Genomic DNA, 17500 nt, shown 5'->3' with positions numbered 1-17500 from the left:
TAGACATAAACACGACAGACAGGACATACAACATTGTCAACCCGCATGGCTTAGAACATCAACATTGCACATATACACACTGCACAGCATCATGGGAGTTTCACAGTTATAACAGCTAGGTTCAGTTCATTACAATAATCTTATTTCTCTACATTAGGTAGCCTCCTCTATCCTTTTATATACTAGTTGTTAAAGCTACAAAAATGTAGGACTTTTGTGTATATGTTAAAGGTATTCGATACCCATTTAGTGCTAAGGGATGAGTATTGGAATCAGAACTTTTTTTCAGAACAGATTTTTATATTCATGTTTCTGTGATGTGACATGACATGTTTGTTTTTTATTTCATTCTGTTCCTGTATACTGCATCATATCTCTGTGTGGTTACGGCTAGAGATAACGGGACATACTATGGTCGTGCAGTGTTTCACTATTCTGCTCTGTATCCCTGTGTCAGTAGCTACAGTATCTGCTCTGGATTACCAGGTTAAGACTTACCAGGGTCTGGTTCAGTATGGTCTGCAAAAAATGAGATGGCTAATGCCAAATGTCTGCCTGAATACTTACCCTGACTGACTATTTTCTTGTTTAGAGCAGCTGGTGGTTCTGTATGCTAAGTCATGCTGTCTCTTCTTTGATGCCCATCATTGCAGATAACTGTTGGCTGACTGCGTCTTCGTACCAACATTACCATCAGGGAGAACAAAATTTGTGTTCCTGGGAGATGAGCAGAGAAGAAAAAAAAACTGAGTCAGTTCAGTTGGAAAGAACATTTAAGTATCTCATTAGAATCTGCTTAGTGATTTAATCAATGTCATGAATCTGGTCATAGCAGAGAAAAGAGAACAGAGCAAGATGGAGAACAAAAGACAAGTGTATGAAATAAAAAAAGAGACACCGAGAACACTGATGCTGGTGGGGATTTAGCTAAAGCTGCTCAGAACCAAATTACAAATGGCCTCCTTCACTCCCGGTAATCGGATGGAGGAGATAAGAGAGAGTGAGTGAAAGAGAGGAGGAGAGGAGAGGTGGGCTTCCGTACCTGAAATAACCAGACGTGCCTGACATGACAGCAGCAAGCTAATGAGAAATGACAAAACCCATTAAAAAGACTCATGTAAGATTCATCATCCCCTAAAAGACACGCTCACACAATGGCTCGTAAGAGTTGTACAAAAAAAAAAGAGAAAAACACCTGACAAAAGGCAGGGGGGGGGACCCATTTTAATCACCAACGAGGAGTGCTAATCATGTAATTAGCCACATGCTAATGTGCATGATGAGCGCCTTTGTAAAGTACAGACTGAGACTGACCACTCATGGACCCCTGCCGTTCCCCCGAGTCTTGGTCATACACTGAATTCTAATTAGGGCGTGATGTGGGCAGAGTCTTTCACCAAGGGGTCCGTGCAAACTATGTGGACCATAGATATTAGAAAGCTAGATTGGCTGTTGAGTTCTATTAGGCGGCATTGTAAACACGGCCACCATATTGGTGGGGGCAGCGCTTTTATTGTCTATATGGGCAACATTTGCAGGCAATCACAGACACCTGTCTGATTTCCAGTCAGAGTCACATGCTCCTCCATTGGCCTCCAGTGACTGTTATTCATTCACTGCTATTTACGTACATTCTGGAGTCCAATGCGCTATCTAGCTTTCTAATATCTATGATGTGGACTACTCCTCCATTGACTTGCATTGCATTTAATAGAGCGGTGGCCCCTTATGGTATTACAAGGGAGCTGGCCCGGCCGGGCGCTAGCTGGTTTGCATGCTACAGTAACTTCAGTGGATATCTGGACTACACAGAGCATAGGCATTTTTGTGACATTGTTGATCTCAAAGCAGTCATTTCTTCACATTCTGTTGCTATCTGTCCGTCATTATTGGATGTTTGAAACTTAGTTAAAAAAAAAAAAAAAAAACACCTCCACATTGCACCTTTAACCACACATGATGTAGCCCGAATGCTAATGCACATGACGAAAGCCTTTGTAAAGTAGACTACACGCTGACAGCCAGGGATGGATTACTGCACGGGCCTACCGGGCCCAGGGGCCCAAGGGGTCAGGGCGCCCTGAAGCCCAAGCCTTTGCATGGAATCATTGCCTCAATATCAACAAATCAGGATGTAGGCTATGAATCTGATTGAATTTAGTATTGACCATCCCCAAAATGCACCAGAATACAGGATCAAACAAATTAAAAAAATTCTGGGGGAGGACCCCCAACCCCCCCTCCCACATATACGACAATAAGTGGGGGGCCCTTAATACATCTGGGCCCAGGGGCCCGAAAGTTCATAATCCGCCCCTGCTGACAGCACATCATGGACCCCTGCAGCTCCCAAGTCTTGGTCATACACTGAATCCTAATTAGCGCATGACGTGGGCAAAGTCTTTCACCACGGGGTCCCTGCTCTTAAGGCCTCTCTGGTAATAGCATGGCAGTCATGAACGCTTCCTTTAAGATGCTTCTGCTCCTCTGTGGCAGGCCATTGCTGAGCCAAATGTCATCTGACTTGAAAGGTTAAGAGAGCCTGGAGAATGGAGACTTAATTGGGCACTGGCGATATTCTCATCCCCCCAAAAAATCTTGGATCACTGATGATCTGAGCTGATTACAAATAAACATTTCTAAATAAATAAGGAAGGGTGGGGGGAATCATTTTTACTAAAAAGGAACAAGTCACACAAGACAGAAAAGTGCATAAATAAAACACCATATCTACCTTTCTTACCTTATCTTTGGAGACAGCTGCACTCCTTAAATTATCTGAACATCAGGCACGCCCCCATCATTTGGTAGCCTAATGAAGTATGAGCCAACTGCTTTGAGCGGAACTGATTAGGAAGACATATCGTTGCACTCATCCCGTCAATTAATAGCGAACGAGAGATGCTGATTAATTTCAGCCCTCAGCCTGAGACACTGGTAATTACACTGTGCCCCCCCCCCCCCCCTCACAAGGTCATGATAGACTGCAAGTGCCATTAGGAATGATTAGGAGAGGTAAGGGCTTGTGTCCCTCCCGCTCTCATGTAATGACAAAACTGCCCTAACAACTATAATCGTTAACGAGATACTAATATGCTAATTATAGACTTGGCTACTTTACAACAGTCGTCTTGTTCTCAATCTTGATGAACGTTTCTCTGTAGCTGCATTGTATTTTGCAGAACTCAGTGCAGTGCACTCTGTGTAGTGAGTGACCGTATTCATGTGACCTTTCTAGGCTTCACATGTCTCCATATGATGCAGTTCAAAGTTCAAAGTTCAAAAGGGAAAGGGAGGATGTTGAGTGGTGTTGTCACCTCTCCATAGCATAGCCCCATTCTTCCCCAATCACTGGAATACCCTGCACGGCACTCTTTACTGTAAAATGATAGTTTAAGCATTTGTTTGCGTGCTCCAAATAGGTTGGGGAACTGATTACAAGCAAGACACAAACAAACATGTTTATCCTAAAAAAGCCAATTTGTATTGTTGCGCTGAACGGGTGGCGCCCCCTGGTGTTAGACCAGCATACACACTCCGGGGAGAAAAAATGGTTTGGAGAACTTTAACAATAACACATAATTTATCTTATTGGTAGTCTATTTGTGTACAGTATGCACATACAGAAATCAAAGGCTTCAAATTTGTGTAAACAACAAGCTCTCTGTGTAAATGGTGGGGACGCAATCATCCATCACATCTGGGTGGCAGTCCCATAATCAACTTCACAATAAGAAACCACTTTGTTGAAACCACATAAAAAAAAAAAAAAAGTCTTATGTACATCCACAGAGAGTCAGGCACAATACACGCCCGGAAGTTGGATGGATACGGAAGTTAGGAGGCGGGATATATTCTGGAAAAGTCTATACACCAGTCTCAGACGTGACTGACATCTCAACGGTCCAATCACAGGACAGAGAGGCAGTAAGAGAGTCCGTTCCGCGTGCTGTGAATGGTCCCTGTTCAGCGGCTCGGCTGACTGTGCTTCTTGGGCAGCCTCCTGCGGTCTTTGGTGGCGTTGCGCTTCCTCTTCTTTGCGATGAAGTTCTCCAGCTTGCCGCTTCTCTTCAGGTCCTTGTACTTCTCGGCCAACTCTAGTTTTTTCTTGTCCGCTGCAGGCGGGAAGAGGAGGAGGAGGAGGAGAGGAGAGGAAGAGGAGGAGGCAGAAGAGGAGGGGGGAAGAAGAGGAGGAAGAGAGGAGGAATAGGAGAGGGGAAGAAGAGGAGGAAGAGGAGAGGGTGAAAGAGGAGAAGAGGGGAGGGAGAGGAAGAGGCGAGGAAGAGACGGAGGAGAGGGGAGGAGGAGGAGGAGAGAGGAGGTAGAGATGGAGGAGAGGGGAGGAGAATGAGAGGGGAGGAGGAGGAGAGGAGGAGGAAAGGAGAGATAGTTAATCGTTAAGACCGGCTTCTTAGCATTATTTTCTGCCATTTTCAAAAGGTAGAATGAAAAACCCAGACAAAGAAAAAGAGTAGACAAGGACGAGGACAATTACAACAACAAGGCAATGGGAAAGGCCCCACTTACACTTCTTGAGGAAGAAGGGTCTGTGTCCCTGGCCCACGAGCTCCCGCTGGTTCCTCTTGAAGAGCAGCTCTTTCTCTCGCTGCTGCTCTCTCCGCTTGCGCTCGCGCTCCTGGTTCTCCTGGAGACGGGTGCCGTGGAAACGGCCACAGAACGGCAACCGTTTGGAGTTAGTTTATTATTATTATTTTTTTTTTTCTGTATCCATCTGAAGGAGTTACTTTAATTATTCTTTCATTTATACTTTTATTGTTTATCTTTTCATTATTTGCATTGTTTTGTACAAAACCTTTAACAATTAAAGACTTGTCGGTGTTAGACTTAAGAGCTTCATACTCAAGATGATATAGACACATTTCTCAACATGGACTCTACCATTAGATTTATATAGACATGACTCTTGATGGTGTTCTTATAATGTTGGACTAGAAACATATTTTATAATTTATAATTCAGAATTTATCATATTATTCTGAGACTGGGTCAAACCACCTGGACAACATAAGATGACCGAAGGAGACAACAGGCTAACTTGTTGGGAGATAAATGTGATATCTCTGATGAAGATATCATTTTTGCAAGAACATAATGCATTAGATAGTACAGTGAGTTCCAACCATGAAATATGATTGGCAGCAAAACATCTTAACTAAGCTGTGATTTCCTACAATGCTGAATACCAGAATAGGTTATTTCAAGGAGTACGATTGCGAGTGGATAAGAAACGGTCAATGCCTCAGTCTCCTTGACGTCTTAACTCACCATCCTCTTCATCAGGAACTTCAGCTCTGCCTTTTTGTCTTCAGATTTGATCTTCTTCAATTTCTTCTTCACCATCTGACAGTAAAAACGTAAAAAAAAATTACAGTACCAAAAAAAAAGTATTTTGCTTAAAAATGAATGTCATCCAAACAGAGCTAGTGAGCGGGGCTGAGCGGTGCGAATGTTCGAATGTTGACTCGGCCGCTCCTCCGCTCAAATTCACGTCAGGCCGCTCCGCTCAATTTCACTCCCCACTCCACTTCAAAATCCTCCCGCTCCAGTGAAATCGCTCCACGCTCGCTCCAATTTAAAGAGGAAGAAATAATCTACACGCCGAATTGTCATCTTAGAAAACTTAAATCCCAAAGAACTAAGAGCAACGGCAATTTCACTCATAGGACATTTATTTTAAAAGATAATGCAACACCGATAGTTCAACAACGAACAAGTCTAAAATATTTCGCGAACTCCATCCCCATCAACGAACTTACTATGGCCAATATCTTTGAAATTTAACAGTCTTGGTTTCATTAGGAAGACATGAAATCTGGGTGGATTTGGGCATGCCTCAGACTCATGGTGTGAGCGGTATCAGAGTGAAATTGGAGCGGAACAGAGCGGCCACTCCGGCCTCTAAATTAAAAAGCGCTCCGCGATCCAACAAAATTCCATCCGCTCCGCTCCTCGTTCGCTCACGCTCTGCTCCGGTCACTAGCTCTGCATCCAAATCTATTCCTTGACACACACCACTCCCAGATATCTCAATAAATGTATGGTTGTGACGTTTCACAGTCAGCAAAGTTTCACAATCAGCCTACCAGTTTTTCTCGATCCTGAATGTCATTGATGAACTTGTAGGTCTCCGTGAAAATCTCCGGCTTGTATTCACCAGAGAGGTCGTCGAAGCGAGGGTCGCGCGATATCTGTGTGGAGTGTGGCAGAGAAATAAAAGTTTCAGCTCATTAGGCGGCATCTCCTTGACAGAGGGTCAGCACAGCTTGGCAGTGTCACAGTAGCTCTCCCCGACTTACCACTTTCTTGACAGGTACAACTTTCCTGAGGAAGGGCACCCGCTGCTTGGAGGAAATCTCCTGTGGTCTAGGAGAGGAAAAGGCAGCAGTTACAGATGTATTCCAATCTCGTACGTCAGCATTTCAATGTATTCATTACCTTGGGTACCTCAGAGGAGAATTAAATAGTTCTGTCGTCAAAAACTTTGAAAGAGAAAGTATCTCTGAAAGCATGATAATTAAATAGTTCCACAACACAGCTCTCCACTGAACACAGTTCATTATGTGAATCGATAATGGTATCTGCCTTGTTATTAGACTGGCATGTTCAGAAATAGTGCTATGAAGGGCTGAAAATGGTTCAGTTATATGTTTTACAATGCAATGAATATACTTTTATAAAAAAAAATAAAATAAAAAAATGACAAAATATTAGTAATATCAGTATTGGTTATTGGCCAAATTGTCAGTATTGGCACAGAAATTCACAATCGTTCCCTAATCTTTCAGTAACTCTGGATGGGTGTATACGCTCACAGAGACCATTACTTTACATGCAAATGTATGTATGCGACATACATATGTGTATGCAGAATGTGTGAGCAGATGAGCTGGGTTTCACTTGGGTTGGTGTGTGTGTGTGTGTGTGTGTGTGTGTGTGCAGAATGTGTGAGAAAGCGGTGTCTCACTTGTGTTGGTGTGTGTGTATGTGTGTGTGTGTGTGTGCAGAATGTGTGAGAGAGCGGTGTCTCACTTGTGTGTGTGTGTGTGTGTGTGTGTGTGTGTGTGTGTGTGTGCGTGTGTGTGCAGAATGTGTGAGAGAGCGGTGTCTCACTTGTGTTGGTGTGTGTGTGTGTGTGCGTGTGTGTGTGCGTGCGTGTGTGTGTGTGTGTGTGCGTGTGTGTGTGTGTGCAGAATGTGTGAGAGAGCGGTGTCTCACTTGTGTTTATTCAGACGTTTCATCTGGTCCGGGCGTTTCTTGCTCCTGCCTGTGTCTGTGCCATATGCGATCTTGTTGTAGGCTTTCATCCCAACTCTGTTCTGTAGTTGCATGATTTCCTCAAAGGACATGTTTGATAACTCTACAAGGGAAAGCAAAGTAAAAAACGCTGCTTCCATACTATAGGATTATTAGAATTAAAATCAATTCATTTATAATGAATTAATGAAAGGATTACCTATTAGTGAACTGTCTTAAAAACAGTACACGTCATTACAGAGATAATGAAAGAGCTTCACACCTCTTTTGACATCATCTTCAGTCTCCAGTTGTCCCTGAGGCCTGGTTCCCTGGGTGGGTTCTTCCTCCGGCTCTTCACCTGAGCTACTCTCATCCTCTTCCTCCTCATCTTGAGCATCTCCGCTCACTGCAACGGTTGCATCCTCAACATCCTCTTCCTCCTCTTGTGCATCTTCACCGTCATCTTCTCCTTCCTCCACACCTTCACCGTCCTCTCCTTCATCCTCGCCTTCTTCCCCCTCCTCCTCCTCCTCATCGTCTTCTTCTTCATCATCATCTTCCTCCTCCTCTTCCTCGTCTTCATCTACAGATTCATCTTCTTCCTCTTCCTCACCTTTCTGCTCTTCCTCTGCCTTCCACAGGGCATTCTTTTTACTAAGCAGTGCAAAGTTCCTCTCCATCTCATCATCGTCGTCGTCACTAGAACCATCCTGCATCTGGGGAATCTTTTTCGCCGTGTTTGATTTCATTGCGCCTTGGCTTTGCTTTAGGTCGCAAAGCTTCTGTTTTTTCCTAAGAGCCATTGGGAACTGAAAACAAGAAATATCATAGAATCAAATAACTACACAGTAGGCCTACACTTGGGCTCTTTAGAGTAGTTCCAGTTTGTTCCGGCATTTTTTTTACAAACAGCAGGGTAAACATTAGAAGGGAAGACAGTGATATTATAGATAATACTATAATATACAGTATAGGCAGAAATTATACACTAGGAAATAAATATTTTGAAGAGTAGCCTAGAACACACATGTTAGGTTTTGAGGGGCTTAAGATTAATTAAGATTTTCAAAGAATATAATATTGTTTGCTCTTTCAGCACAGTTTAACAAACAATACATTACTAAAAGCTAGATATATGAGAGAATCTAGCAGGAATATATTGGGACGTGGATTTCACAGAGTTCTTGCAAATAGATACAGTGAGATGTCGTTAATGCCCTCTAGAGCAATTTGACGAAAAGAGCAGTCCACAACAATGTCCTTGCATAAAAGTCTTAGAAGGGTCTGGCTGAATCATTGTAAAAGACATATCCTTTTACGGTAGTTAACAACTTCAAACTTTTGATTGAGAGCAAAATTACGTTAACTGGTGGTGTTTTGAGCAGTTTATTTCCATGATCACTGAATGGGCTTTACAGTGAACCTGGGGTGAACCTGTTTTTCCTCCGGAGTTACACTTTAACTTCGTAAGTAATCAAACATTTCGAATAGAAGCTAACCCCCATATTTGTTCCATTCCAGGTCTGAGACAAAGTTTCATTCCTATGAGGAACATAATAGCACTTGGAACAGAGACATCATCTTTGAAACACAGCACGTAGGCTATACCACTGTTGTTATTATTCTTATCAAAAGAAAAACAGATCTGACCAATCTCAGGAACGTCAACCGTAGGAAACTCGCTTAACTTGTTTAAGGTTTAAATAACGTCAAGTTACAATCACGTAGGCTATTTAGGCTATGTAGGCCTAAGGTTCGATGATGTCCTCCATGCATTGACCCCACATACCTCCGTCCAAGTCTCAAATAAGTCACCTGATGTTAGCCTACCTAGATGATACCCAACTTAACGTCGTTATCGAAAGTTTACCAGCAGCTGACTATATAACACTAATTAGTATCTTCATAAACTGCAAACCAAGCCTTGCAATAAAAAACACACTAAGCCTGCTGTGGAACAAGAGAGGTTGTCATTTTCATTCTTATTGATGCAACCTCCTAAACCACGTAGGAACTAGGAGCTCAATGTCCGTGATGCTCCCAAATACAATCCGAGGCTTCAGAAAGGCCTGCATACATGTTGTTAAAGCCTACCAGCCAACAAAAAATCATATTTGACAAGAACCGCAACTCATTGATAAACAATATTGTGTAAAAAGATCCTTAGGTACAATACATATAAAATGGCATAACGATGTTAGTACTTACTTGGAGAAATTCTATCTTTGTGTCACATCGGCGATCAGGAACGTGTTGGCTCCCCACGTGGATTGTGTTTGCTGCGTTAAAGCGCATGCGTATGCTGTGGTGGTTGTAGCTGTGATAACCATGAATAGCCAGGAGGTGGAAGTAGTTGGTCAAATATTGAGAGTTCAACTGTGATTATTAGCCCTAATCATAATCCACACAAAACCAAACTAAATCTTAAAATAACCGACTTCTTCTTTAGAGTATCACACACACACACACACACACACACACACACACACACACACACACACGAAGAGTTTGGTTCCAAAACGCTATATCCGCCTTTTTAATGAATTTTTATAAATCATTTATTTTAACATTTTGTTTTCCAAGTCATTTCAATAGAACTATATTTGTGTATTGTTATTTGATTTATCTTTACTCAATTAAAACAGCACAACTGCAATTTGATATTACCTGAAATACACAATTAAATAGCATGACTTTTTAATGTTTTTAAAATCAGAGATAGCATTTTGGAACCATACTCTTTGTGTGTGTGTGTGTGTGTGTGTGTGAGAGAGAGAGAAAGAGAGAGAGAGAGAGAGAGAGAGAGAGAGAGAGTGTGTGTGTGTGTGTGTGTATGTTTGTGTGTGTGTGCAATATCATGCTGCTGGAAATAAAAAATGAGGGCAAATCTAATAGGGTATTCATTTAGAAGTATTGTCCTGTGCATCATCTTTTTGCAACTGTAGGATGCTTGACTTCCACGTGGAGCAATTTCAGAACGGAGCAGATGACTGCAACATCTCTAAGGAATTAAAACCAATAAATTAAATAATGAAATGTCCTCAGTGAAACACTCTCCATTAATTATTCACATACGGCATGACTCAGAAGGTTACGCTTGACAGGGTAGCCTACAGTCTGCAATTTCCCTGCAATCTCCCAATCTTGCGGTTGCTTAGGAACAGACCCAACAATAATTCCAACAACATGTGCCTTGCAAGACTGACTCGTTTCTCTCTCTCTCTGTCTCTTTCTCTCTGTCTCTCTCTCTCTCTCTCTCTCTCTCTCTCTCTCTCTCTCTCTCTGTCTCTGTTTTTCCCTACGGGCAATTCACCGGGACATGACAGTTGCATCACTATAGTCAAGAGAGGCTTTTGTTCTCCCTGTTCTGCCTGAAAACACTGTCAGCATTGGAGAGGAGGATGAGCTAGATGGTCTGGAATTTAAGGTCATGTAGCTGCAGCAGCAGCAGCAGCAGCATGCGTCTCCTGTTAAGCTCTTGCCAAACCTCTCTCTCACTCTGTCTCATGTCTCGGAGAGAGAGACTATCAAAGAGGCCCATTGTCATCCCAGTGATCCCATGATTTTTTATTACGTTTGTTCAAAGAAGAAAACATCTCACCAAGACGTGTGAAGTGTGGGGGTAGTTATTATGGGTACACATTTATGGTTTATATGTGTTTTATAGTGTATGTGTATTTATACACAACATGATTGATGATATAAATAATATTTATATACTACACATTGTATGAGTAGCCTACCACAGAAGGTTTGTCAGAAGAACAAAATTAAGGGCAACAAAATATATACCACCAATAAATACTACCAATATGTATTCATGTATCACTACTAATGATGATAATAAAATAATAATGATGAAATAATAAAACTGAGGTATTAAGGGTTCTTAACATGTCGTGATCAGATAGCTGTCAAAGTCAAAGTCAAAGTCAGCTTTATTGTCAATTTCTTCACATGTTCCAGACATACAAAGAGATCGAAATTACGTTTCTCACTATCCCACGGTGGAGACAAGACATATTTTACCAATTTTAAGTCCACAGACAAACATAACATTCAAGTAAACAAAAAAGTAAGTAAATAAGTAAATAAGAGGGCACATATAATGAAAAAATAAGAGCAGCAAAATTTGGTTGAAATTGTGCATAGACAGTCAATAAAATAAAATACTAGTGCAAAGTCAGGCCAATAAGAGGCTGAGGTAGTTCTGTTTGACCTAAGTAAGAAATAAAGTGGCATAGTGGTGCAAGTTATGTAAGAGCAGCAGAAGTGTTGTGTTTTCAGGACAACAGCAACAAGTTGCAAAGTGTACAAGTGTGCAAGTGGAGTGGTGCAGGCGGCCATTGTGGGTCCAATGTCCAGGATGTTATGTAGCTGAGGGTGGAGGGGGGAGAGGAGGGAGAGAGTTCAGCATCCTAACAGCTTGGTGTATGAAGCTGTTGGTGAGTCTGGTAGTGCGGGAGCGCAGGCTTCTGTACCTCTTCCCAGAGGGCAGTAGATCAAACAGATTGTGAGCGGGGTGACTTGCATCACTCACAATTTTGGTCGCCTTGCGGGTGAGGTGGGTGGTGTAAATGTCCTTCAGGGAGGGGAGTGAAGCACCAATAATCCTTCCAGCTGTGTTCACTATGCGCTGCAGGTCTGCAGTGTCAGTGGAGTTATGTTTTGATATCGCTGTAAACATCCCCCATTGGTCTCACCAGCTGATTAATGTTACTTGAGCTTGCCTTGGGAGCAGAACATTCCAGCACTTCTCTATGGGGAGATGATGCACATGGCTAACAAGGGGGAACTCCAGACAGCTCAAACACCGCAGACACACAGAGACAGACTCCACGTTGCCTGGTTGGCAGTGAACCACCTTCAGCCCCTCAAGGCTCAGAAATAATGATAAATAAAACAACAATGCATGCCATGTGTGAGCTATACAATATGTAATGAAGAAGAACTGGTTGTGTGTATAGAACAGTTAGAGGTAAATGTTTGGTTGTTGTGATAGCTGTCAGTCTGCTCATTTTGTCCGCAGTATTCAGGTCTGAATACTTGGCCCATTCTTCTAAACCGATTCCAGGGGACTCTCTTTTTTGCTTCTCCACAAATGTTTAACTGGATTTCAGTCAGATGAATGACTGGGCCAATCTAACACCTTGATTTGTTTCTTCTGAAACCAATTAAGAGTTTCCTTTACTGTATGCTTTGGATCATTGTCCTGCTGGAAGGTCCTCATCCTCATCATCCTGCGGATGGCAAGATTCTTCCGGTAAATAGTGTCATTCATCGTTCCTTAAATTCTTATGGAATCTGACAGCCCCACACCATGATGCTTCCACCCTGTAAACTTCACTGATAGTATTATATTGTTTGTAGGGTGATAGGCTGTGCCATTTCTCCTCAAAACATGTAGTATGACAGCCAAAAAGTTCAATTTTGCTCTCATCTAACCAGGCTACATTATCCCAGTATTTCATAGTTTTGTTCAAATGTTGTGTAACTTTAAACGAGCTTCAACATGCTTTTCTTCAGTAATGGAGTCTTGTGGGGTAAGAATACCCCACATAGCGGCCATGGCGGTGGAGTGCATTGCCTATAATTGTTATCTGTGGTGCCTGCTGCCACAAAGTCTTTCTGGAGCTCTTCCCGAGTGGCCCCTGGGTCTTGGGCTTTCTCTGACTATACCTCTGACTCCGCAGTCAGAAATCTTGCAAGGAGCTCCTGTGCTTGGCCGGTTGATGATGGATGGAGTGAAGTTCCTTCCACTTGATAATAGGCCCCAAAGGTGCTTACTTGAAGATTCTGAAGTTTTGAAATTCATCTTTATCCAGTTCCATTGAAGGTCTTAGGAGAGTTTTTTGCCTTTCCTTGCCTTGATGCACTGATTTTCTTAGCGTGTTCAATGCTTTTTCCCCCTGTGTTATACTTGAGCCATTTTCCCTTCATAGTATAAGAACACTGTGGTGGTTTGCCAAGAGAAAGGTGCTTCCATGTGGTACCCCCTCGCACCCTCTCCGACCAGCCTAGACCAGACACCATTGACACCTGGTTCAAATCATGGTCAGGCCGACCGCCAAAATAGTGCAACGTTTTTTCTCCCTCTCTCTCTCCTGTGCTGGTCTGTAAATATTTGGACAATGAGGGCACAACCGCTGCAGGTAGAGGAGGTGCTCTGGCCTGTTAATCGTTTTATGGCCCGCAAGATTCGTCAGATTAAACGGGATAGGTGCGAAAACACGCACTTGTAAACTTTTTTGTTTGGTTTGCGAGGGGAAAAATGGGCCCTTACTGTGAGCTACTATGTGTGAGTTCTTATAGCTAATGTTTTAATTTGCGTTCCCTGTTTCAACTTCACCCCCGTAAAGTGTGCAAAAATAGAAAAACAACGGATTTGTGAAATAGCGCAAGTTGCTTTAGACAAGACGTTAAGTTTAAGTATAGCTTTACGCAACCAACTGTGATCAAAGTTTGAGAAGTTTTACATTAAGCTTTGCTGGCATTACCAGCAGAAGAGGAGAGGAGAGGATAGCCATGCTTATGTTCCAGAGGGACTATTATGTTTTCTGAGCAACTTTTGCCCTTATCTGTATAGTTTTTTTTCTGTTCCTTTTAGTTTCAGAGGAAGTTTTTACAGCTTCGAGTTTACAGCCTTCCTCCCCCCTGACTATCTCACTCTCTCTCTCACTCTCTCTCTTTCTCTCCTGCTCTCTCTCTCTCCCTCTCTCTCTCTACTGAGACTCTGTCAGAGAGAGATGACCTCACTTGTCTTTTAACAAAACTTTCCCCTCTTCCCTCCTCCTTTCCGTTCCTTTGGCTCCCTCTTTTCTCTCTCCCTCTTTTCTCTCTCCCTCCATAGTCAGGCACATGGCCAGACACTTTCCCCCATTCTGTAGCACAGTCCATCTCTCTCTATCTCTCTCTCTGTCTGTCCATCTCTCTCTCTCTGTGTGTCTGTCTTTCTTCATACAGTCCATTTTACTCTGGTTACCCCCCCCCCCCCCATTTCTCCCTCTCATTCTCTCATTCTCTCTTTCTCTCTCTGGCTCTCTCTCATTCTCTCTCTCTGTCTCTCTGTCTCTCTCTCTCTGGCCATCGGTTGTCTGCTGGGTGGGTACTTTTCTCTCTTCCTCAGGCTGTTTCCTCCTTCTGCCCTCCTTGCATGTGCCACAGAGGCTGGACCACATCTGTGTGTGCAGGGGTGTGTGTGTGTGTGTGTGCAGGGGTGTGTGTGTGTGTGTGTGTGTGTCTGGGGGAGGGGGGGGGGGGTGGAGGAAAAGTTACAGTGGGCTGTCTCTGCTTACAGTTTACGTCCTCCACACTTTTGCCACGGGAGGCTTTTCCACTCCTGTCACTCTCGGGTGAGACGCAGCCCAGTGCTTTTCCCTCGTCAACTCCACTCTGATCTGAGCGAGAACTACCCATTTCCTTTCTTTCTTTTTTGTTTTTAAAAAAAAGAGTACTTATTTTAGAGAGAGTGAGGGAACTCCTGTAACTTCAAAAGTTTCTGTTACTGATTTTTACTTTTTTTTTTTTTTACTTTGATGATGATTTTTTTGAAGAAGTGATCACCGGCAAGGACTTTCGTCGGAGGCAACATGAAGAGAATCCAGCCGTTCACTATCAGCACGAAACTGTCCGTGCCGGTCGAGTCCAAATGCACGGAGTGTGCGGATATCTACCAGGCAGCTCCCACTGCGGACAAGCTGATAAACACTCAGAACCATCTGACCAAAGACTGCAATGACCCACACCCTCCACACGCTTGGGCCCAACAGGTAGACCCTGCGGTCTCACCTGTCGAGGACATTCTGGAGGACCAGACCTTGGATTCACCCTCGTTATCCTCCAGGTCCATCAAAAAGATTGCTATATGCACCAGCGGTGAGATTCAGGAGGAAAAGAGCAATGTTGTGCCAAGGCAAAGCCAGGGTGGCATCAGCGACGATGGCAATAACAGCATAAACAGTAAAAATGGCTCTGGTCCAGTCCCTCAGTCTGTTCAGGGGGAATGTGAGGACATTTCTACTCAGCTGAAGGTAGGCACTTAATTTTAATTCCAATTGTTTATGTTTTTACTTGTTCAGATAAACGTTGGAATGGGAGATAATAGAGGAATGTTTAGTCAAAATTAAGTTGAAATACTAAAAAAATACAAGCAAAAAATAGTAAATAAAGAGTTAAGTTTTACGCATGTTCTTGATCAAATAGTAAAGTTTTACATATGTTCTTGTTCAAATAGTAAAGTTTTACATATGTTGGAATGGGATGGTATAGAGGAATTTTTAGTCTAATGTGTTCCCAGAATTGGAGTTGAAATACTAAAAAATACAAGCCAAACATTTTACATATGTTGAAACACACAAACTACATGCAAATGCCAAAGTAATGATTGGCATATATACCAAGAGAAAATAGATCTAATGTTTCTTTTAGTTTTTAGTTTATTTCAGTGTGATGTCAATGTAAGCATTTAGGCCAATACCCATTTAAAGCTGGATTCTAAAATCCTATCCTATGAACTCTACCATCATTTCACCAACTGAAGAAAAAAAAAAAATCCCAGCGGTTTACAGCTGTTTCGCCCCACAATGGCTGCAAACGCGCACAACAAGAGCACATTGTCCACTGAACCATAAAGAGCAACAGGCTGAGAAGTAGAAAAAGAAAAGAAAGGGAAAAAAAGTGTGGGATATTACAGTTAGCAGCACGCTGTACTCATAAGGGATGAGATCATGCACACAGGCTCTCATTACGCAAGGCAGGGCCACATTCCGCATGCTATTTCCACCGCATGCTCTCCGCTGTGCTCTGCAGCGCTGCACTGCACTGTGCACCTTCGTGACTGTGAGGCTCACAAATTCCACAAAACTTGAAGCGATGAGATTCTTTAAAAAAACTAAAATAGAGAGAGAGAGAGAGAGAGAGATAGAGAGAGAGAGAGAGAGAGAGAGATGTTAGCAGGTAGACTTGCCAGAGTTTATGGTTAACGATGTCAGATTAAATCTTGACTTCATCAGATTAAATCTTGATGTCACTGAGGGAACTAGTGACTGATACTGAACAGCTTGGTATGCAGAAATGCCCTTTGGGTGCAACAGTGTTGCTGCTATATTTTAGATGTGTGTGTGTGTGTGTGTGTATGTGTGTGTGTGTGTGTGTGTGTGTGTATGTGTGTGTGTGTGTGTGCGTATGTGTGTGTGTGTGTGTGTGTGTGTGTGTGTGTGTGTGTGTGTGTGTGTGTGTGTGTGTGTGTGTGTGTGTGCGTGTGTGTGTGCGTGCGTGCACGTGTGTGTGTGTGTGTGTGGTGTGTTGTGGTGAGTTGTGTTGTGTTTTGTGCTATTTTACAAGATTCACCATAAAAACACTACAACTGCACTGACTCCCATGGAAAGCTATGTAGCCAGGCACCCATTCAAAATGTTAGCCAAAACCATGTAGTGCATTGGACAAAACACACTTTCCGTTGCAACAGACAAACAAGCAAACAAACAAACAATAAAAAAAACATCACCCCACGCCACTATCATTCATCCTTGTCAGACAAGACAAACAAGGCTGAACTAAGACGTGCCTTAAACACAAACAATGTTTTTTTTTGTTTTTTTTAAACATTGATATTTATCCCTTGAAATGGTGTACTTGCTTAGCACTGAGTACTGAGCAGTAGCCTACCTCCAGAGAATTGTGGGAGGAGAATGGAAGGGTGCGGAGAGAGAGAGAGAGAGAGAGAGAGAGAGAGAGAGAGGAGTAATTATTTGAGGATGAGATCATTGTTTTGGCCATGTCACCCTCATGCTTTGGAGCCCTGTTGTGTCGTTGGGCCAGGAGTCTCCAAGCAGGAGTTGCTTGGAGTTGTAGCGTTGCTAAGCACTCAAAGCCAGTACATGTCATTGCGGTCAGCGTTGTTGATTGGAGGACATTTTGTTTTAAGTTTTGTGTGTGTGACCCCTTTTTCTATCAGTATAAAAAGAGCACTTTTATTTAAAAGGCCCTCTGATGAGAATCAGACAAAATTTCACTTGAAAGGGAGACAACAGCATGACGTGTTTGTCTGAGTAGCCTACAACACCACCACCAAATTGCACTTAATGGGAAACAAAGCAATGTGTTTTTTTTTCTTTTCGACCCAACAACACATCCAATAATTTGTGTGTCTCCTTGATGCAAACAATGCCGGGCAATCACCACCTTGCGCTCTTGGACAGCTTACAAAGGGCTTTGGACGCAGACCTAAAAGCAGCCATAATGA

General features: G+C 42.8%; 2 protein-coding genes across 2 annotated transcripts in view; one reads left to right on the top strand and one right to left on the bottom strand.

Annotated features, from left to right (window-relative positions):
* Nucleotides 1-3564: 3564 nt before the first annotated feature.
* rrp36 (ribosomal RNA processing 36) lies at nt 3565-9544 on the bottom strand. Its single transcript, XM_076300005.1, has 8 exons — nt 9466-9544; nt 7538-8066; nt 7237-7378; nt 6318-6384; nt 6105-6209; nt 5287-5361; nt 4528-4645; nt 3565-4115 (listed from the first exon to the last, which is right to left on the bottom strand). Exons 2-8 carry the CDS (start codon nt 8058-8060, stop codon nt 3967-3969), a joined length of 1179 nt encoding a protein of 392 aa, XP_076156120.1. The 5' UTR covers nt 8061-8066; nt 9466-9544; the 3' UTR covers nt 3565-3966.
* A 4974-nt stretch (nt 9545-14518) lies between these two features.
* The window catches only part of LOC143127754 (uncharacterized), a 24055-nt gene continuing 21073 nt past the window's right edge, over nt 14519-17500 (top strand). Inside the window, exon 1 of the mRNA XM_076289443.1 lies at nt 14519-15287. Within this exon, the coding sequence (XP_076145558.1) occupies nt 14847-15287 (441 nt within the window). The 5' untranslated portion in view covers nt 14519-14846. The remainder of the gene's footprint in view (nt 15288-17500) is intronic.

Source organism: Alosa pseudoharengus, unplaced genomic scaffold (genome assembly GCF_046254945.1).
Source record: "Alosa pseudoharengus isolate Yale_2024_CS ecotype anadromous, Long Island Sound unplaced genomic scaffold, YU_APseudo_1.1 YU_APseudo_1.1_scf_1, whole genome shotgun sequence".
In the NCBI taxonomy this organism is placed as follows: Eukaryota; Metazoa; Chordata; class Actinopteri; order Clupeiformes; family Clupeidae; genus Alosa; species Alosa pseudoharengus.
This window is presented reverse-complemented; position numbering and strand designations above follow the sequence as displayed.